Source organism: Caenorhabditis elegans, chromosome X (assembly GCF_000002985.6).
Source record: "Caenorhabditis elegans chromosome X".
NCBI lineage: Eukaryota > Metazoa > Nematoda > Chromadorea > Rhabditida > Rhabditidae > Caenorhabditis > Caenorhabditis elegans.
The window spans coordinates 4,770,756-4,792,987 of NC_003284.9; the positions used below are offsets into that span (position 1 = coordinate 4,770,756).

General features: G+C 33.9%; 2 protein-coding genes and 4 non-coding genes across 8 annotated transcripts; 3 read left to right on the forward strand and 3 right to left on the reverse strand.

Moving 5' to 3' along the window:
- Positions 1-6,756: 6,756 nt before the first annotated feature.
- On the reverse strand, positions 6,757-11,542 carry hum-10 (Myosin motor domain-containing protein; the record flags this gene model as incomplete). The annotated part of the gene is made up of 17 exons (NM_076416.3): positions 6,757-6,917; positions 7,066-7,196; positions 7,242-7,345; positions 7,722-7,937; positions 7,982-8,084; positions 8,128-8,189; positions 8,233-8,511; positions 8,570-8,649; positions 9,174-9,252; positions 9,308-9,734; positions 9,778-9,911; positions 10,536-10,642; positions 10,691-10,837; positions 10,881-11,111; positions 11,153-11,253; positions 11,296-11,393; positions 11,441-11,542. 17 exons carry the CDS (start codon positions 11,540-11,542, stop codon positions 6,757-6,759), a joined length of 2,562 nt encoding a protein of 853 aa, NP_508817.3.
- A 1,315-nt stretch (positions 11,543-12,857) lies between these two features.
- On the forward strand, positions 12,858-19,572 carry F43C9.2 (the record flags this gene model as incomplete). Of its 3 annotated transcripts, none has more annotated exons than NM_001361802.4 (4): positions 12,858-13,068; positions 18,082-18,225; positions 18,742-18,873; positions 19,259-19,572. In NM_001361802.4, 4 exons carry the CDS (start codon positions 13,047-13,049, stop codon positions 19,393-19,395), a joined length of 435 nt encoding a protein of 144 aa, NP_001348806.1. The 3 variants fall into 3 exon arrangements, with proteins under 3 accessions (NP_001348806.1, NP_001348807.2, NP_508818.1); NM_076417.7 differs by lacking the exon at positions 12,858-13,068 and adding an exon at positions 15,363-15,549 and having other exon boundaries at positions 19,259-19,568; NM_001361801.1 differs by lacking the exons at positions 18,082-18,225; positions 18,742-18,873; positions 19,259-19,572 and having other exon boundaries at positions 13,025-13,066.
- Positions 14,159-14,274, forward strand: F43C9.7. The gene has a single exon (NR_070942.1). It is a non-coding gene; the product is annotated as an Unclassified non-coding RNA F43C9.7 (non-coding RNA).
- On the reverse strand, positions 18,299-18,516 carry F43C9.5. The gene has a single exon (NR_070943.1). It is a non-coding gene; the product is annotated as an Unclassified non-coding RNA F43C9.5 (non-coding RNA).
- F43C9.t1 lies at positions 18,377-18,449 on the forward strand. The gene has a single exon. It is a non-coding gene; the product is annotated as a tRNA-Lys (tRNA).
- Positions 18,871-19,086, reverse strand: F43C9.9. The gene has a single exon (NR_070944.1). It is a non-coding gene; the product is annotated as an Unclassified non-coding RNA F43C9.9 (non-coding RNA).
- Positions 19,573-22,232: the final 2,660 nt, after the last annotated feature.

Sequence of the window (22,232 nt, forward strand, 5' to 3'; positions counted from 1 at the left end):
TTTCCGTATGGTTCAACAACTACCTAGTAATAAATGGATAGAAACAAGATATTGGTAAACCAAGGTTCAAAATTTCTAAACCCTGTGTCAAAAAAACAGCACTGATCTATGTGACGAATATCTTAGACGGAAACCAGAAAAAAATTGCGTTGAAATTTGCTAAATGTGAAATGAGAGCAAAAACAGGAATGATGTGAGAGGGAGTTGTGTGATGAAGCCGAAAAATGGTTGACATGTTCACGTTAATGAAAAAGGGATCGAGGGCCGAAAAGATGAATACCTGAGAAAAAAGAGAAAAAGAATATGTGGGGAAAATTTACTGAAACAGGTTTCAAAAATTCCGCAATTGTTTTCCAACTCTATTTTCGTTAAACAACGGAAATTGAATTTTTAAGTAGGAAATAAAAAAAAGTGACAATGGTTTTGATCATGTGTGGGTTGAGATTAAATTTTTGATATCAATCAAAACAACACAAACCCAGAGGCTGATTGAGTTTTGGATAAACTGATTAAATTTAATCTCGAAATTCTCTGAAGCCAGATTTTTTTAAAGTTGAGCTACAATTGGATCGGGCGACGTTCAAATCACAATTCATTTTCAAGGAGAATAATGCATCAAATTGGAACATTCAATGAAAAAAATCCTATTATTATATTTTTTTTAACAACTAGGCTAACGAACTTATTTTTCAAACTAGTTACTAATAAGGAAAATTTGTTTTCATGCTTTCATAAATTCAATTTAAAGTTCAAGTAGTTGTCATTGTAATTGTTATGAATAAAGTTCAAAGTTTTCAGAAATTAAAACTAAATCATTTTGCAATATATTATCTATCCTCGAAAATCAAAACATCATTAAGAAATATTTGTTCTTTGAAATTAAGGAGACTATTCAGAACTATTTCCTTTTACTGAGAGATTTAGTTGCATGAGACCGAGAAAATTAAGTGCTTTTCACAAACTCAATGAGCATTATGAACACATTGAGGTCCGAGCACTATTGGCGCATCACGAAAGAATTTTTGATTCGCGGTGTGCACATTGTGCCCTGTTTTGTTGGTATCATGCTAAAGCTGCACGTATTTCAAACTAACCGTAAGATGTATATTCATAATTTCTCAAAAGGCCTATTGGTTGTTTAAAATGGGAATAACAGTTTGGGATATATTGAAAATATGAACTCAAAAATAGCTGAAATGATCAAATTTATTAGATACTGCTCAAAAATGTTTCATGATTATTTAAATGTTTGAAAAAGTCACCATGCAATAAAGTATGGTAATTGACTAACAGTTCATATCCAACAGCTGTGCTACAGAAAAGTAGGCAAAATTCAAAAATTCCACTAAAATTAGCTGTATTTTTTTTCAAAATTTCAAACTACCACAAAAAATATTGCAACATTTTTTGAGTCGTTCATTTGGGCACATTTTTAGTGTGTACGTTTATGACAATCCAAACCTTTCCTCCTCCTTTAACATCCAACAATTGCAGAAATTTTACAAGAAATTAGTAGGGTTATTCAATGGCCACAGTCACACATTCCGAGTTTATCAACTACGTAGGGAAAAACTTCTTCAAAAAAACTTCTTCGAAATTCAAATTTTGCACCAAAAAGTTAAAAAATATACAGATGAATATTTTTCGCCAAGAATAGACATCAAAACGGAAATGAGGTATTTTCCGGACCCACGCACGACTCTTTGTGAAGTGTAAAACTGAAATACAAGTTATGATAATTTGTATCTTCCAAACATTTTTATTAAAAATGATGTCTAAAAATTGAAATATGGTTAGAACATAGATCGGATCAGTTCAACTAGAAATTGAGAAATCATAAATAAATTTTGAGCCAGCGCAAAGAGTACGTTTACCTCCTAGTTTTCCGGTTTAACATCGGGGAGATCGCATGTCTCATGCTTTGAAATGTTTGCTTCAACCCCCGAGAGTTCAAAGACGGAAATGCCACCGTTTTCTGCTAGCTCTGCTAGAAACTAAAAATCAATCAAATAATTTTCATAAATTTGCAATTCGATGGGAATAATCGTAGGAATTGAAACCAGAAAAATTAAATATTTGAAAGTTTGGAACATGACTGACACGGAGCCCGGATTAATTTTTCATTACATGACGTAAACTACTGAAAATAAATAGTATGGCTTTCTCAATGAGTAAGATGTTGTGTTAAAATTTTTAGTTTAGAAAATAGTCAATTCGAAGGGAAAAAACTAGAAAAAAAGGAAAACGCGGAGTCACCGATAATCCAACTAGTATTAAAGTACTATGTCATTTATATCAGCCAAACGATTTGTCAACCGTTCAGACACCAGCTAAATGTTTCATTCCGCTGAATTTTTCAGTCTCTCGTGACAAATTCTCTCGTGATAAATTGAGGTACATGTTAAGAGCACTTGATTAGTAATAGAGAGGCGGAAAATGGAAATCATTCAAAATGATGAATAGTCTTGGTTTTGTGAATTCGATATTTGCACGTTGACTGTATGCTTAGAAACAAATGACTTTTTGGTTCTAAAACTCAGAAAATTACTCCTCTTCTAGTTAGAAAGCCCTTTTCGTGAAACAAGAAACCTTAACACTATGGGGCTTATTTATAATCTTCTAATTTTGCTGCCATGTTTTCTTTGTGCCAACTGCGTTTTCCTGTTACGTATTATTTCTATTTTTTCATGCATCTGGATTAGGCAATTTCAAAAGCATCAGCTGCCAACGAATTTTAGCCAAATAATTAAGAAGACATACTAAACCAACCGTAATTTTGTTACTGCTTCTTGAAAACTTAAATTTTTAATACATATATAAAAATCTAGATACTAAGGATGATTTTTAAAATCAATTAATTGTTTGTTAGACTGACTAAATGGCATAATAAATCGTTTCAAAAATTGGTTGAATTTACTGGATGCCGGCCGAAAATATGTTGTGATGTTTTTAATTAGAACATATGCGTGATATAATTTTTTCTATTTCAACATTATAGGTGTTTGATTTTAGAAATACTATATAAAAAGTCTACATTTTTGGAATTTGGGCAGTTTACCAATAATTAGACCGAAAATGTTGAAAAATGCTTTCTAAAAATTGGGGTGTTATATTATAATATTTGGTCATGTTAAACTAATACAAATTAGTGGATTTAAACCAAATCCCCACTGACCTTCAATCAAGGTTTGCCCACATCCTGCTTTAAGAAAAATACCATATTAGACAAAGTGAGCTGTCACAGTCAATGGGAACAACAAAAACGCTAACAAGATTTTTTATAGATCCTGTTCAAGTTTTAGCGTTCAGAAAACTCAATTGAAACCTGTATGCAGCTTCAAAGAAAAATTGCACTTTTCGATGAAAAATTGATCAGTAATAGTGGAGTATTAAAAAATGGTGCCTCCCGTATGCAAAACTTTGCTCATGATGGATTGGGTTGAATAGTCATGAAAGGATATGTCAAATGTTGAATTACAACGCAATAACGAATTGACATCTCACAACCCCCACTAGAGTGGGCTTCATAGAAGAGCAGAAGTTTGATGGTCCATGCTCCACGAGTTAACAACTTTTTTAGATTTGTCCGGAACACAGACATTTGTTTGCCTAAATTTGAAGGTTCCCGAAAAACGAGCACTCTTGATTGATTCCGTGTTGTTTTTTGTTTTTCGTTAACTCACAATCAAGAATGGAAGTCAAAACTGAACGATTTTCAAAAAATTAAAGAAAGTATAGAGAAATTGGGAAAACTGGAACTTAGTTTCTAAATGCCACCCACCTTGATCTTTAGATTCAGGAAAGTTTTAGGTTTTCTATTATTTTTGTTCTATTTGCGGAAAAAAAAACGAAGAACGAATTTGAGAAGAAATAAGCAGGAAAAAGAAGAAAACGAAGAAAAACGAGAAGAGAAAAAGTCCCTCTCAACGAAATGAAGTCTCTGTCAAAAACGTCAGTAGTCCGTCTATGGCTGGAGGGTGTGAATAAAGATTACCGGTGTATTTATAATTTTTGTAGTGAAACCTAACTTATATCAGAAGTAACGATAGGTTTTATTAATAGGCTAAGAAATTACAATTTCATATTCAAAAAAATAAGGTTTTTATTTTGAATTGTTGGTATCAAACAGTACCAAATTAGGACACTCTGAAATAAAGTATCATGAAAAATAGGCTAACACTACTTTTTGAAATATTTCAAAATTAATCAAAAAATTAGGAAAACGCATATCGGTTGAAGGTGACAAGAAAAAAAGGTTAACGAGAAGTTCAGAACAGTCAAAAATCAAGCGTGTGATTAAAGTTATCGTTAAGTTATTACAGTGAATTGTTGTTTGGAAATTTTAGAAATGGCCGAAATTGCCTATTGCCAAAATTTGTTCAACTAGAAATTGAGAATTTCTATGTATGAAGTTTTAAAATTTCTCTAAAATTTTACAGCATATAAATGTGTGTATATTATTACGAAAATTCCACTTTTTAAGCTCAAATCGTCTCAAACCTCCGTAAGATACTTCCGTAAAATAATGACTGATGGAATACTGAAATGATAAATTGTGTCAAGGTTAAATTTCAAAATTTTAGAAAAAGGTTTATTTGAAAAATGCTTAAAAAAGCTTCTACAACTGTGTAAGCTACATAAAAAAGTCGTAATGGGTTTGTTGATTTGTTCAAAACTTTAAGATTACTCAGTGACAATTTCACAAAACATTTTCACCGTGAACACTTTTATACCAATCACTTGTGGATTTCAATTTGTTCTACAAATTCAAAGAACTACAAGCATATTTGAAAAAGAAAACCTATATAAATATATATATAGGCGGAGTCTATTATTGATTTTGTTTGTGTAGGATAGTTTTAATTTTCTTGGATATTTTTAAATTCCGCTTAAAAACAACATTGTTAAGTCCGTTTTCACAGTTTGGAACTTTCTGTAAAATTGAGACTGGGAAAACTTAATGAAATAAAAGAATAGGTGCTCTTTACAAATTAAAAACAACACATTTTCCTGTGAAATTTTAACTAATTTCGAAGATCTGACAAACGAGTGTAATTTCAAAATAGAATACTGATATAAAACATGAATGAGTAAATTTCAGAGCTCTGGCTGAAGAAATGAAAAAAAAAACATTAAAAAACCGGAAGTGAAAATAGAGTAAAATTTTCACGAATTCACGTTAGAAAAAAAGTGCGGAGGGAGTGAAAAGTGAAGTGTGCAAATTCTCCAAAAAACATTTGCTGTTTACTAATTGAGAGCGGAGAAGTGGAAATCCTAAGAAACCTCCCATTTTTGGACTTTGAAAAAATCAGTGTTTTTTCTCATATATTCTTCCGAACCTGAACCAAATTGAATTTGGAACGAGTAATGTGTAGGAGCAGCAAAGCAGTAAAAAGAATACACACGACAGGACGTGTGAAACAAAAGACAAACATCCGGAGTCGGGTTCCCGGAAGGCGTCAATGAGAAGATCACAAACTGGGAGTGAACGATCAGAATAAGGAATAACCGAGGGATAGCCATGCATTCAACTCGTGTCCTTTCGCCGTTTCCCTCTCAATCGTCTGTGTGCCCTTTAGTTTCGGATGTCGTCCCCACGTTTTGTTTCAGTAATAATATGCGCAAACGATATGCATTCATTATCCGCTACCACGCAGAAACTTTGACGAGGAAGAAGAGTCGAATACACATACACATATTAGTGAGAAAAACCTCTTCACAAATCTACATTTTTGAATGTCATTTTATTCAAAAATTTTTAGGTTTAGTAAAAGTATCAAATAAAATCCGTAAAAGTGAAACTTGATACAACAAAACTGTATGCAAAAGTTTTGAAATTAGGTACACGCACCTTTCATGGACATTTTACAAAAAACATTGAAATCTGGAAGCGAGCTAGTACCGACATAGGACGCGCTGCACTATAAAGACACAATGTTTTGTCACGCCCACTGCAGGGTAAATTGTGATGCGAAACTTGATAGATGTCGGGCCATAATACCAACCTTTCCTTCAGATTTTTAGGTATACTCAGATAGGTTTAAGCCCGAGTTTTAGAAAATTTCAAATTATAGTATGTGGGCGTTTTAGAATGATTCAGAGCTATTAGGTTTGACTGTACATACAAGATTTCAACATTGTTAAGGACGTATTTCACTTTGTTTGGCTTATTCAAAAAACTTAATTTTCCAGGCTTAATTCTAATTTTCTTTAATTTTCAAAACTTGAACTTTGATCGAAAATGTCATAAAAAGGAAACTATACACTCCTATCAAGTTAAACTGCATTCGAAATCAAAACGCGACACAGATCGTGAATTTTTCAAAGTTTCCTTTTTCAGGAATTTGTGAAGAGTATGATGTGGATGACTGGCAAGAAATGCGTTTTTAGCATCGAAAACTGCATAAAACGGACACAAACACGAGAACTCGAGAATTGAGACGATTTCTAAATGGGTACTAGAAGCGAATTTGAGAGGTATTTTTGTGTTGAAAAACGAGATATGTTATAGGAAGCGGGGGGGGGGGGGGGTAATAGAAGCATGGTTGTAACTTGCAATATAAGTTTGAGGGCTATAAAAACCATAAAAATATGAAATGTGCATCATTACTAGTAATGTTTAATGCTGTATTCCTATACCCAGTTCGTCATTCACCAACAAAAAAAAGAAGATCGAATAACTTTCATTGAATAAAAACTTTTTTTTCGCTGCGCACCAACTTTGGTAGGAAGACAAATTTTTTGTGCAGGAGCCATTTAATTATTCATATTATGTGCTACAACTACACTTTTCTCGGTGAACGAAATTGGTATCGCGGCACGTGCTCGTCGTCCGTTCTCCACCAAATAGCACTCTCCAGAGAATCCGATCGCTTTCACAATTTCACCGGCTCGCAGTATGACTCCACTTGATGGATCTAAAAAGTGCAAGTCTTTTGTGTACATGTACTTCACACTTTAGCCTTTTAATTAAATTTTTCGTCTGGATTACTTTTGAAAAAAAAAATTGAGCAAAAGTCAAAGAAAAGGTTTAAGTCTAATCCTCAATTAAATTAAATGTGTTACCTTGAAAATCAATGACGACGCTTCTCCGTTGAGGAAAATAATGCTTCCGTCCTTCACGAATGGCGTATTGCCGTTGGAAGAAAACCTTGGGAGTGCTATTGGTAGGTGACCGGGCACAAATACCGTTTATTCTGAAAATGTTGAGTTTATTCTGAATAACTTGTGTCAAAAATTACCTATTCGAAGAAGTACACGAGCTCGCCATGACACTTCGGTACAAATTTAACTGATAACCCAATCCGTTTTCGTGAACTCTTGCATATTCCAGGGAATCATTAGACTGAATGTAAAAGCTCATAGATTATTTATCACTTTGGGATTATTGTCTTAACTTTTCAAACTTACTCAAAAAAATAATGGAAGAAAATGTGAGAAATCGTGTGTAAAAAGCATAAGAACCAAGATATGGGCGGACCCTTTTTTTAGAGCTTCCAGAATAATTTTCTAGTCCGATTCACTCTTGAAATCATTAAAATGTTGCCGAAAATCACTTTTGGAGCAATTTTCCGCGCTGAATACTATTAAATAGATGTTATCTAGTCAAAACTTCCCCTCTACATCCACTTTTTTAGGTACACAAACATATTTTAAGACTTTCTTTTCCAGTTTAATATTATTCAAAAATAGAAAAGCTGAAACGCATTTCTTAACTTTACCTTTAAGCAAATAATTTGCTGGGAATTATTGTCTGCGATGTCTTTCTTCAACATTCGAATTGATTCAATAACATTTTGAATAACAGTCTTCCCATTATTCGGCCAATTAATCGCACTTGGGGCATAATTGTTGTCAACTATCATTGATTCAATATCTTGTTGGAATAAATTTACAGCAAATGGGAACGTGCAAGTTCGAAAATCGAATAAATTTACCTAGAAAAAAATATGTTTTCTTTTAAAAACCTTGCGCATCTTACTAATTCTCTTGAAACACGATTGCTGTTTCTCTCAATCATGAGCCTCAAATCATAGTGAATCTCAAACGCCTCCGTACAGTGTTTAATCATTTTTGGAGATTTGCTGTAATATTATTATTCAATTCCTATACCTAAAATTATAGTACCTTTCAGTCCAAACTTCATCATTTCGAGTTGCAATTTCGACGCTCTTCAATAACTCATGAACCTGTTAATAATATATTATTCAACATAATATCTAAAATATTCACCATATCTGAGTCTGTGCATTGAACAATATCGTTTGCTGCATTCACAATTAATTCATTCAACGAGTTTTGCGTCGAACGAACGTATCCAGGAATATCGACAATATGAACTGTATGATTGCTTTCATTGATTGTTCCAACACTGATCCCGGAATCAGTAACCACACTCCCTCTGTCATATGGGTCAGAACCAGCATCCAGTAAAAGGTTGATCTTGTCTAGAATATATTTCACTGTTCTGGCATACAGGGCTGTAACCAGATTATCTCTTATCAATCGACTCTGAAAAATATTTATTTTCTTGAAGTAGATAGGTTATTTGAGAAAAAAACATTTTTACATCAATCAAAGCATCCGAAACCATAAATCGATACATCGTCAGTGCAGAAACTCCTAGCAAACTGCTGGCATCTTCAAGATCTGGAAAGCAAGAAAATTTAGTTTTTGGAATTATGATAATAATAATAAGAATTATGATAGGACATTTTCTCTATTAAAACTTTATGCAAGACTAATGTAGTCATTAATTTTTAATTTTTAACAAATTTAAAGTCCTTAAAAATTACAAAAGACTTTCCAAAGTTCGATTTTTGACAACGAAAGTTATTCAAGAAATTTTGGAAAACTAACACGGAGACGCGAAATAATTTATTTGCTGTTGTGGATAAAAACCGAAAAATAACAATAAATCAGTAAAATAAATTTAAAAAAATCGAGAGGTAAAATATCAAAATCCCATGGAAATCCACTAATTGGAATTAGAGTACTTTTTAAAGACGTATGTACAAATCTTTTTCTATTACGAACAATGTGCCGTTTCGAGACCGACCACCGTATTTTGTTGCAAACATCTTTAAACTTTTGAACAAAATAAATGTATGTTTTGGTAGGATGCCATTTCGTAAAACCTTTAGTTTTAGCCTTTCCCATAAAAAGGCTCTTACCTGCAATATTGTCTACTTCTGATGATGTATTGTCAGTTTTAAAGTTAATGTTATTCAATAAAATGCATGCCGATATTATCTGAAGTGTTAAATTACATTTAAACCACGTTTTATAATACTTGAGAAAAACTAACTTTCAGAATATCTGCCATATCAATTCCAATAATACTCATTGCCGCTTTGATCTCTTCAAAATTCCCGTAGTTAAACGTAGTTTCTCGTAACCGAAATCCAGCAATTCTATACTTTTCTTTTTCAGTTTCAGTCAAATCATTTGCAACTATTGCAAATATATTTGCTCGACATCCTCTGCTCATTGACTCGATTGGGAAATGTTTAAGTGATATTCGATGTAAACGATTTTCCTTGGTTTGGAACATGTAATGTAATACGGCTTTTGAACATTGATTATTGTATGCATTGTTAGCAGTTAAAAACGGTCGCAGAATTGTGATAGAAATCTTGAATAAGTGGCTCAATTGACCTTGATTGTCTAATCTTTTCACAATATCCATGCAAATTAGCTCGGCAACATGAGACTTTCCGGATCCAGACACACCTCTGAAAATGCAAAAACCGGTGAAGCTTACGGAAAGGGACCTACCTCAAAAAGAGTGTCGAGCTTTTTGCTTCAAATAACGAAGATGTTATTGTTGGAATCACCGAATAAAAGTTGCACCTTGGAGACGAAACTGTGTTAAACGGATTGACAAAAAACAATTGTCCTCCTCGGGAAAACTGAAACAGGAGGATAATTTCAAGACGCAGGCAAGTAAAATTGAAAAGAAAAGTATTTGTATCAGTCATGTGTAAAATTTGTAATATTTCTAAAAAGAAAGCGAAATGCTTTGGTAAAACAATTCCAGTATTTTGCAATTCATCTAAAACATATATATGTAATAAAATCACTTATATGTAATAAAATGTTAGGTTTGAGTTTTTTAACGATAATAATAAAAACACTCAGAAATAATATTTTCTACTATATCTAGTTCCAGATAATGTTTTCTACCAATAATGTTTTGTAGAATTACAGTCCACTATACTAAGCCAGGGCAAATGCGCTTTACCAATCAGACGGGATCTAATCTAATTTGAGCTGTTCAACTGTAACTTATTTCATATCAATAGATATTTAATTTTTGGTAAAACAATTGTGCAGCCAATATTCAGAATATTACCTGAGTATCTAAAACGTACTTGAGTTATTTTTAAGAGGGGTTTTTAATGCTAATTCTTCTCAATTGTTCAAGCTTGAAAACTGAAAATTTTCTGAGACCCACAAAAAGAGGATTGACCCTATTTTATTGCACTGGTTTTACTTAATTTTTCATTTTTAATTTGCCTAAGATCTAGCCATACCCAGCACTGTCCCTGTGTAAACCGCTTGTTGATTGCATCGACAAATTCTCGATGATTGCACATTGACAGAAAAGCTACAGAAGATGACATAAAAGACGATGTTTGAGCTGCAAATCGCGGTTTTTAATTTACACATTATTAAAAGAAAGTCTTACATTTGAACTTTTGATTATTGCTGAACCTTCCCATTGTATTAGTTTGCAATTGATCTACTGGTTTCCTTAGCTGTTCTTGAAATGTTCTTAATGGCTTGGGTGGTGGAACTGGTGCATGGTGTCGGTTCATGCCAATTGATAAGCTTTCTGAAACAGTTTAAATTGAAAGAGATACATGTCTCCGGTCTACCTGTTCGTTTAACTTTTCCAATCCTTGCATTCAACTCTTTAGTAATTTCATCAACTTTCGTGAAAGTTTCTCGACGTTTTAGAGATGTTATGAATGGTGCTGCTGACGACGATGGAAGTGCCATGGACAATCTTTTATTGGAGATTTCCTCAATTTCTTGTGTCAAGTGGGAGGTTGACATTGAAAGTGCTTTATTGAATTTTGAAAGGTTAGAATTACTTCGTGGTGGAACTGAAATTAGTAAATTGTTAAATAATTTATATTTTACTCACTGATTGGTTGCTCAGGATGCGGAATCGGAGTCGCTGCACATGAATCATGTGAGCCGGAAGAGAATAACGAGGTTGAAAGTCTCGAGTCGATTGAGTTATCTCTGAATTTGATACGTTATAGTGTAATTGAAACGCATAATAACCTGGATAACATCTTCTTACTGCCTTTTTCATCAATATCATCTTGTTCGGCAAGTGCAGACTCTAATCTGGCTTTCACCATTTCCAATTGTTGCGATAGCTGGAAACAAATTTCTTATATACAATTTTCTTTTAAGCAATATTTACAATTTCAATATCTGAGCGTAATCTGTTAACATCCACCGATTTCGCAGGATTTCTTAACATCGTGGACGATTTGTTGTGCGGTGGAGGTGGTGGTGGGTCCATTGGTCGGGGACGGGGGAGAGTGGTACTTGACCACATTTTTCAATCGAAAATTAAAAAAATACTAATGATTTATTGTAAAAATTTAGTGATAGAATATAGTTTAAAATGAGAATTAGCAGAAATTATTGTTTTCAATCAAAAATAAGCAATATCAATAAGCAAACACAAAGAAAATCAAGACCGGCGATTTGACAGCTTGTATGACAGCTCTCCAAGCGCCGCCAGGAATTGTCCACTGGACATTTAATCGCGGGCACAGGGTGGCAGGGCATTGATCTGTGAAAACCTGGAATTGGAAAAATTAATTGCAAATGAACAAATTACTTTAGAAAATATAAATTGCAACAATAAGTTCCGAGCAAGGCTAGATGGCACTTATATCCGGCAAATGTACTTTTTAGGTTACAATTATCAAAAATTACTCTAATTTTGTTAATGAGTATACTAGCATTAATATCCAATTGACTTTTTCAAAATATCAGATATTCTCTTAATCGCGTTTTTTTCAAAATTACAATAATAAATGCCACATAATAAAAAAAAATTTTCTCACGAAAAAGTTGAATATTCAGGTATGGTTTTCAATCAGTAATTTTTTGTCTGTTTTTTTTTCTTGTTGTAAATGTTCAATACGCTTATATGACTATCGGCACATATTCAAAATTCTAGATGTTTGAAAATGCTTGAAGCGTATAGGTAGCCAGATGGTAGTTTCATTATTCATTATTCAAAAAAATTCCATATTATTCCTGCTCAAACTGATATAGCAAATTGTTTGATTTATTCTCAAATTTAAATTTAGTTATCCGAATAAGCATGGAAGTTTGACTCAACACAGCCAAAATTTCTACAATTCAAATGAATGTATATTACTGTACAACAAACAATTTCATAATACCACAACAATTTCAACTGATACCAGGTCTATCCACTGACCACAAAACATGTTCTTCTAATGCTGGGCAAAAACTTCTTGAAAGTTTCGAAATGAGAGCTACTTACCCAAACTCAACTACATCATCGCTCAATCATTTCTTACTCTGCCGTTGTTTTTGTCTTTTTTAGTCTCTCAGCCAATTCTTCTGGGTATTACCCGTTGGATTTTGTTTTGCAACATACCGAAACTAGAGTACACATTCCAATAATACCTCGTGGTATTTCATAAAAGTTTTTTTTACAACACAACTTTTCACATGTGTTCCTTATTTAGAAGTTCTCATGACTCAACTGTATTGACACTATTACAAAATTTAACTTGAGTCATTGTGTCATTTGATCGTTTTATTCGTTTCTCCTCCATTTGAAATTTTTTTCACCGCAAGATTTGATTCATGAGAGAGGTTGAGGCCTTCATTTTTACACCATCGCACCTCTTTTAAACCTGTTTTCAATTGCCTTCTTGTATAATCGAATCTTGAGTTCCTTCTTTGAATACTAACAAATTTCGTCAGATTCGTTTTTTGACTGATCCCGAGTGGCCAATTGTTTGAACTGTTTGTTACAAATGACATCTCTCACTCCTGACCGTAAGTTCATTTTTGAGTTTCAATTATAAATAGGAAAATATCAATATTTTAAAGGTAGACCAGTGCCTAAGTAATTCAACATATTACTACGATGCTAAAATAGCCAACTAACATAATAAACCTTTAAAAAAATTAGAAATGTTCTATAGAAAAACAAAATGTGGTGAAACTGAGTTAGCACAATTATTTTAGAATCTTAAAGAGCTGTCTCATTTTCAAACCCCTACAATTTTGAAAAATAAACATTTTAAACACAGAAGAAACATACAACAAAGTAGGATCACATTTTTTATCCACGACTTCCAAATTCAAAATCGGTGAAAACTGAAATGCACCCGCTTTATGAAGAAGATTTTGAAGATTTTCACAATTTTTGCTTTTTGAAAATGATTTTAGCCCCATAACAAGGTTAAAACAGTTTACATTTGATTACTACTTTTATATAACAAAGCATGTTTCATAGGTTCCCAAATAAAACTCAGTTATTCAAAATAGAACCTATTATAAACATCTTCGAAATTATCATGTCTAGTTTTGAATTCTCTTGATAAGTTTATGAATAATCTTTTTTTTTTTAACTTTTAAATTTAAAAAATTTAAAAAAAAACCAAAAAATTAGTTTAAAAATATTTTTTGCTGCAACTCAATTAAAGCTTAATTTCGTAAAAAAACAATGTTTCGATAGAAGTATGTAATTATGATATATGCTTTCAGTTATTTTAACTGTAAATTTCAAAAAGCTCAAAAACAAATTTTATCAATGTTTACTGAGATATTCGAGCATTTTAGCTTCAGTCTCAGCAGTTTTCAACAAGTTCCCCTCTGACGATAATCTTTTAATCTATAATTTTAATTTGTTTTTGAATAGATAATTGTATGAAAATGTTCAAAATGCTCTTCATCTGATTCACATTTGTTGCAAAAAAAAATCAACAGAACTTCATAATCTTTCGTTCTTAGCAAAATAAGCCAACTAGATACCCTTGTTGGATAATAGAGTTCCATATTTCATTCAAAGTACTTTTTTATTTGCTTTTTCTTTTTGTCCGCTCCTTTTCTACCTACCAAATAATCTTTCGTCAGAGACTATGAACGCAAGAATGCACTAATTCATCATTTCTTGATGGAAAGTTGGGACAAAACGTGAGGACGGAAATTTCTGTTTCAACAACAGCTGTCGTTGTGTTGTCTCCATCCGTCGTCATCTTGTCAAGTTTTTTCTGAATGTCAGCAAGGCGTTAGTATTCATGAAACAGAGCTGGAGAAGAAAATTTTGATAATGTCGCACAAAGTGCAATTTTTGTTTGAAAAAAGTTGCAAGGAAACTATGTTTATGTTGCAAAAACTATATTTTGGGGGCTATAGAGATATTAAAAACATTCATTCAGATTTGATACGGGCACTTCGTAAACAAAAGTGCATACAGCGGAAGATGAAGCACAACTTTGGTCAGCTAGAATTTGCCAAAAAAGTGTTCTCTCTTGTGTACATTTTTCCAGATCTTCGAAAATGAGATGAGAACTGAAATGCTCAGCGTTAGCAGTTACAAAATTTTGGTCGATGCACCATGTTCTTTTTCACACATAACGAAATTATTGTGATAGATCTATGAAGTACACAGCCCCAGTTGCCTATTATTTGCCATAAATGTTTATTTGCGGCAAACTGCCAAAATTGCCAAAAATATTAGATCAATATTTTTTATAAGCAAAATCACTCAAAACTATATATTTTGACACATTTGTTTGTTATTATTTTACTAGTTCACGGAATGGGATTCAATTTTTTTTAATTAAAAAAGTTACAAGCAGAAAATTTGAAAAACGAAAATATGCCATTGTCAAAAAATTCCCAGTTTCGGCAATTTCCAAGTTTGCCGTTTGCCGCCCACCGCTGAATCTATTTTATATTTCGGAAAATTTAGTCGCATATAAAAAATGTTTACAAGAAATTATAGAACATTTCAGTTGTAATATTTTATTCAAAATTAACTTTAAATAAGCTATTTTATGGTGTGATTTATAACATTTCATACAAATTTTTTATGCCTGGCAACATCTGACTTGCGACCTGTGGCAAGAGCACTGACCTTTTCCTGCCCTCTTGAATACATACATTCCGCCTTGAACTAATTTGGCCCGGGCCACATGCAGCTCAAAGAATGTGTCAATGAGCCAATAAATCCATGCATTTTTGCCTCTGGCCAACGGGGCCCCCAAAACGGAGGAGCGCGCCTTCTCCGCCTATGATGTCTCCGCCCATTTTCACAGCTCGCTGAGCAAAACATAGGCACGACACATACTCAAAAGAGCATCTGCCCTCGGTCGCCCCTCCAAACTTCTCTACTTTGCTAAGTTTGTTTGTGTGTGTGCTTCCTGAAGTGATTAATTGTATTATTCAATTATTGATAAATAATGACTGCTATTGCTAGCCCAGTAAATCATGATATTATTTGCCAGAGATATGTGCTAGACGATTTACGTAAGTATACTTTTCTGAAATTTTTTTGAATCAAAGAAAATAATAACTTAAAATTTGACAAGCGCAGAGAAAGCACAGAAAAAAATCAAACACAGTTCATTGGGATTATTAAATGAATGTGCTCATTGTACATCTTGAATTGAAAATGGTACATGTATTATGTATGTATTATTATGTATGTACAATCCAAACATCACCAAATTTTGAGATTGCTTTTCTAGACCCAAAATAGCTCAAAACTTCCACTTTTTGTTTAAAGTTTTGGAAAATATATATTTCAGCTAAAATCTCAATATAGCAAATTTAATTGCATTACCACACTTTCATACATGTTGTGGTCTTCTAACACGCGTTTTTTCGTTGATTGAGGTACATTTTCAGTCGATAGGTGCACAAAATTGTATAATTTGTGCAACCATCGCCTAAAAATGCAGCTCAATAAAATTGAATAAAATCTTAATTTAGCAAGTTCTGAAAAGCTATTAAAATTTGAGAATTAAGATGAAAATAATTTGTTTTTGTCAAAAACTTTGAACGGATCGCTACGAAGTTTAGGAAGTTTTAGTCCAGTTAGATCTAAAAAACTTTTCGAGTGCACTCCCCATCATCAGATTACTAAAAATTGCTTTTTAGACTTTTATATACTTCATATTTCTTTTATATAGTGCTTTATAGTACTTCTAGACGAACATCTAAAATAAACAAATTCGCCTGATCCTTGCTTCTTCTCTTCCCATCGTGCTTTTTCCTGACTTTCCTGCCTCTTTCCTCGAAAATGTGGAAATCATAACTCAGTTATAGTGTCAAGTTACCCAAAAAAAACTTTTGTGTCGTCATCCCCAAATGTTTCATCTGTTTTCTTTCTTGCTCTCAACAAAGGGCAACAATGCGTGAATGTGTTGCTCCAATCATCAGCCCTCTCGCCCTGCAAACCGAGATCTTTCCTAATTGGGAAACGAAACTTTGCGGAGAATGGGTTGGGAGAGGGTGCAACACACACAAAATTGGGTACTTGTGTATTATTTCCCCTCATTTTTTAAAATATAATTTTAAATAAAAACGTGTGGAGTTTTTGTTTTTTAGGCTTAGGAAATAACCATTTCTAAGCCTAAAGATGGAAAATGGACATCACGTTTTATTAAAATGGATAATATTAAAATGAGGGGAAATAATACACAAGTACCCAAAATTGCAGTAATTTTGCGAGGTTCGGTCATTTTTTGTGTGGGAGGAGGACAAACTAATGTCATAAATCAACATCAGAAGTGTCATTTTTAGTCCAAAAATAGAAATAAACACTACTTCCTGGTAAATCAAACTTTGAAAAAAGGTGCATGTATAATATTGCATATGACACCACTATACAACACTTGTCAGAGTTAATTGAATTTTGAAAAACACCACCCCACTCCCTTTATGTCCTCTCCTTCCATTCTTTTTCTTCTCAATAGGAATGGGTACTCGTGTACTTTGGTCAGTTGTTTTAATTAAGCTTAACTGTATCTTCCATCGTTTTCTTTTAGTTCCAAACAAAACTGCCCCCTCCCCGTCTTAGTACAGCTGCAATTCCACAGGGGCACATTCTTCAGTGCTCCTATCTCGAGTCATGCGCGATAGGTGAAACAGAGAGCCGAGGAGGTTCCAGAAGAGCAAAAGGCCATCCTTTTGTTTTATGTGAGGAGATCTTTTGCAATGCAGAAATGAAATAGAGGGGTTTGAGCCAAAATAAATAGGCGGTTTTGGTAAGATTTTGCAAGGGAAAAACAATGAAACCTTTTCTGAATAACTGAAAAAACTAGATATAGGCGGTACCTGTTATCGATTTTTTTTTGTGAACAGTTTTTTTTAGATGTAATTGAAAATGCAACACTTGCGAATTTTCCTATTAGAGTTGTTGGCACAATGATCTACTTTCACGGCATATATCTCGGTTGTCTTTACTTTTGGAAAAAAAAGTTCTACTACTAAAATATAGAAAAATATTTTTAACGTATTTTGTTAGTAAGAAATTTTTGATACAACCACTGAGAACCGAGAGGGGACATGTAATAAAAAAAACTGCCACCAATTTCAATCTAAATGAAACCAAATGATAGGATCTTTTTTTTTAATGACCATTTCTTCTGGTATCTCAGAGTGAAAATTGATTCTTAATCGTTGAAACTAGCTTGGCTCCGACTAACAAAAAAAACGTTTACTTTAATCGAATTGAGTCGCGCATGTCCCGGAAAGGTCTTGAATCAACCTTCTTAATCGAATTGGAATTTGGTGACTTCATGACGCGTTTTCTATACAAAGAATGGCTATTTTAAATGTGCGACGCCGATTTTTTGTGATGAATTGAAAACAGAAAGTATCTGAGGGCAACTGAGATAAATTTTCAATTTTCATTCATGTCCGTAGGCGTTTTGTTTCGGCTCTTAGAGCAAAGAATAGGCAAACTTGAAAAGAAAAAGAAAGAGCTAACAATGTTTTGTGAAAAATAAAAAATTCTGTGGTGAGAGTAAAAACAAAGTAATGAATTATTTTCAGAACTCTCAGAGACTTTTGACCTTTTGGATGTTGACAAAGATGGGCGGCTTTCGCGGAATGAAATCGCTGCTCTTCTGAGAACTATCAATGTGGAGCCAACTCGCGTGGAGTTGGACTTCATTTTTGGAGAAATGGATACAGATAGTAAGTTTAAAATTCTTGTTTATTTGTTTCATACAAAACAAATTTGAACAAAAATTGACAAGTTTGTCTGTTTGTCTGTTTGTTTCTCTGTGTCTCCGTGCAGGTGTTTACTGCTGAAGTGTGTAATCCATCACAGATACCATCGGTGTGGGCCTCCTTAGCTCAGTTGGTAGAGCGTGAGACTTTTAATCTTAAGGTCAGGGGTTCGAGTCCCCTAGGTGGCTTGATTTTTTGTTGGTTTTTTGTGCGCCCTCACATCATATTGGTCACTGAACTTCTACATCTTAGGTAATGGTCCGGAACAATTGACCAAACATTGGTTATTTTCTCTGAATTTTGTTGTTCTGCCAGTCACATAATAGAGTAGAGTGAAGTCGAATGGTTGTCATAAAAGAAATATTACATTTCTGAGCAATCTTTGCACATTTTAACAAAATGTGTGGGCAGGGAATCACTTTACGGAAGAACATAGAACTCTAAAGTATCGCTTTCATTCATCATTTGATTTTTTTCCAGAAACCGGAAAAATCAGCAAAGAAGAGTTCGTCAACTACATGAAGTCTCCTCCAATTCACAGAACCACTCTCCGCGAACTCGAAGTCCAGTTCCGCAAGTTTGATTCAGATGGTGACGGAGCTATCACTGAAGGTTTGTTAGTTTCGTCGCCCCCAAACAATTTTCTGCTGGAAAGTCTCCAGAGAGAGCGGGACACGCAATCATTTCTTGAAACTTTTTTCCATCTCCTCCTTTCGCAAGGGAAAGTTTGTGCTCTCGGTCTCCCAAAGTTCATTTTATTTCATTGTGCAGAAGGAGAGCCAGCGAGCGAGCAAAGCAAAAAAAATCGAAAAAAAAAAGAAAAAGATAGGGGGAAAATTGGCAAGATAGAACGCGCCTATTCAATCTTCTTGTTCCACCTAAAAACTGTTGGCAGGAATTGAAAAAGGAAGAAGACAAATTATACGTTTGCATCGCTTCCTCCCGTTTGGCTCCTGCATAAAAAATGTGAACACTTTTTTATTTTGCTGTTTTGCAGACGAGATGGCCGAAATTCTACGAAGAACCGCTGATCTAGGGGATCGCGCAGCTATCAGCGACATGTTCAAGGCGACTGATTTGAATGGGGATGGTAAAATTACCTTCTTCGAGTTTGTGAAAATGATGCAAGAATAGATAAATTTACCTGAGAATACACCTAAATTAATATGAATCGCATTTACACCCCCACTTCTATTTCATCTGTCCTGTCGTGTTTAAGCTCACCACCCCGTGTTGTTCATTCCTTTCCAGAATCTTCTTTTTTTTAATGTACCACTTTTACCACTGAATAAACTAGTCGCACTTTCAACACTATACAAAGTTTCACATGCTTCATCCACCCTCGCCCAACAACAACAACAACAAAATGCCCACCCAAAGCATCAGCTGGATGACCACGTTTTCACTCAAAGCCCACCCTCCTTCACTATTTTTTTTTCCAATTTTCCACATCCGTCTTTGTTATATTTTTCTGTCGAAAGAAGCAAAAAAAGTAGGATGGAAAAAAATAGATAGGAAGACGGCGGCGGGAAGTTTCAAACACCATCGAGATATTATTCATGAAGTGAAGTGCTCTTGGCACGGATACGGTGGTACAAACTTTATGGAAACTTCAAATCCCTTGAGCCAAATCCATCAAATTTGCAGAGGTGATATTCAGAAGGAAAAAAGAAACCAAATCCGACATTTGGGAATAAAGATACACTTCAAGGTGTGTTGCTCGTTTGTCATATTATATGCTCCTGCAACTGCTATCAAAGTTTGGAAAAAAAGAAGGAAAATGCCTTTCGGGAATACAAGCTTGTTTACTGTTGATGCAGAGAAAGTACAATAAAAGTGTAGTCTACAAAAACATAAAATCAGAAAACAGGAAAAAATGCGCTAAAAAAACTATTACTAGCGTTTTCAAGAAACCTTTGAAGCTTTAACAGTTTCAAATAAAAATGCAACATGGTGATCCCACAAAAAATATGTACGATATTTTATTTTATCTAAATTGTTAAGCTTGTACGAAGGGAAATGAAATTTTTATGTCAAGTCAACTTGGTTGAACATTTGAAAAAACCGATATCCGGGTCCGTTTTCTAACGGATTCCGTGCCACACTACATGTATTTCGTGTATTAAAAAAAGAACCCACTAAAGAATAACAATTCAGGATAGTTCATCATGGGTTAGATTAGGTACTGAACTAATTCTTATATTCTCAAAACAATTAATGTTTTTTTTTTATTATACAAGTGATGCAACATAAAAAATGGGGGTTTTTTACAAACCGAAATGACAAACTGGTGCACTGAACATTTATTCCAAACAATTTTTGAAAGCTAGCATTTTTCTAATCCCGAAAATTATTGAGATCTATAATATGTCGATTTCGAATAACATGACCACATATTTCCAAACGGGATTTTTTTGACAGGATGGATTCGGACGGATGGACAATCTGGATGGGTTTTTTTTTCGGTATTAACTACATACTCAACAAATTTACATAGAACTGAAAAAGGGAATTTCGCTATTTCGGTCGCGCAATTGGCGGTGCAAATTTTCTGTATCAGGGGTGTGCGGATAACAGCCGAATTAGCCGAATTAGCCGATCGGCTAATTCGGCTAGCTCGGCTAATATTAGCCGAATTATCCGTTAGCCGACCTTTTTACCGATTAGCCGAATTAGCCGTTAGCCGACTTTTTGGCAGTTCGGCTAATACGTAGTTATCCGTTAGCCGATTTTGGCCGATGTTAGCCGAATTCGCCGATCGGCTATTTCGGCTAATTCAACTAACATATTTTTTTGGAAAACAAAATGTGGTGAATTTGTATGATTTTTTCCTATTTGAACAGTCGTTCATCCCTGAATTTGCTCAATAACAATGAAAAAAATAACCCAAAACCTGAATTAACAGAATGGACAAAAAAAGCTTAACCAAATGAATATTTTCCGAATTAGCCGAATTAGCCGAAAATTAGCCGATTCGACCGATAAATTTTAGCCGAGTTATCCGTTAGCCGAAAATTTTGAAATTAGCCGTTAGCCGAATTATCCGTTAGTCGATTGTTAAAAAATCGGCGTTAGCCGATTTATCCGTTAGCCGAAAAAATCGGTTATCCGCACACCCCTGTTCTGTATCTTGAAGGGTTCGCTTGGAAATCTAGTTTCCGCCGCACTATCCACAAGGGAACTTGGAATTTGAAAAATAAAAATAGTTGTCCAAATTTAAATAAAGTATAAGATTGTGTATATATTGAACAGCGGAAAACACTTTTTAATCGGCCAATAAAACAAATCTGGGATATGTTCTTTTTGTAATTCCTGACAAATTGTTTGCAATTAACAAAATCGTCAGAGCTGTTGGAATCATGATACACGTGAAAATGATATGTTAATAAAAATTGCAACTTAATTGCAAATAAACTATACAAATATAGTTTCATAGAGAAGACCAACATGATTTCTAAAAGATCGGCAAATTGTTTTTAATTAATTGGTGAGTTTATAGTAAATCTCTCTGTAGCAGTTTGACGGACGCTTTTTTTCGAAGTTGTCCTGCAATCTTGAAAATCAACATTCTTCAGTCTTCTGCCATGCTGAAAAATTGTTTTTCCCTTGCAAGTGTTTCTAATTGAGTGCAAGATAATTTTTTATTAATATTTTACACTATCGTTAATCGATTACTGCGGGGTAGTTCTCAGGTGGTGCCTGACGCTTTTCAAAACGTTTATTTAGAAATTAAACAAGTATGTATGTTCTGAAAAAACCTGTTTTTCAATTATATTATCAAAAATTTTAGGAATTCCATAAAAGTTTCACACCTGTTTCTACAACACTTCTTTGTATGTACTCAGTGTTGGAGGTACACGTATGGAAATGTATGATCTCTCATAATCCATTTTGTACAAGATTACCCGCCGAAGATAATGGGGACCTATGAAACTTTCGCATTCTGTATAAGCACGTTATCTTCTACCTTT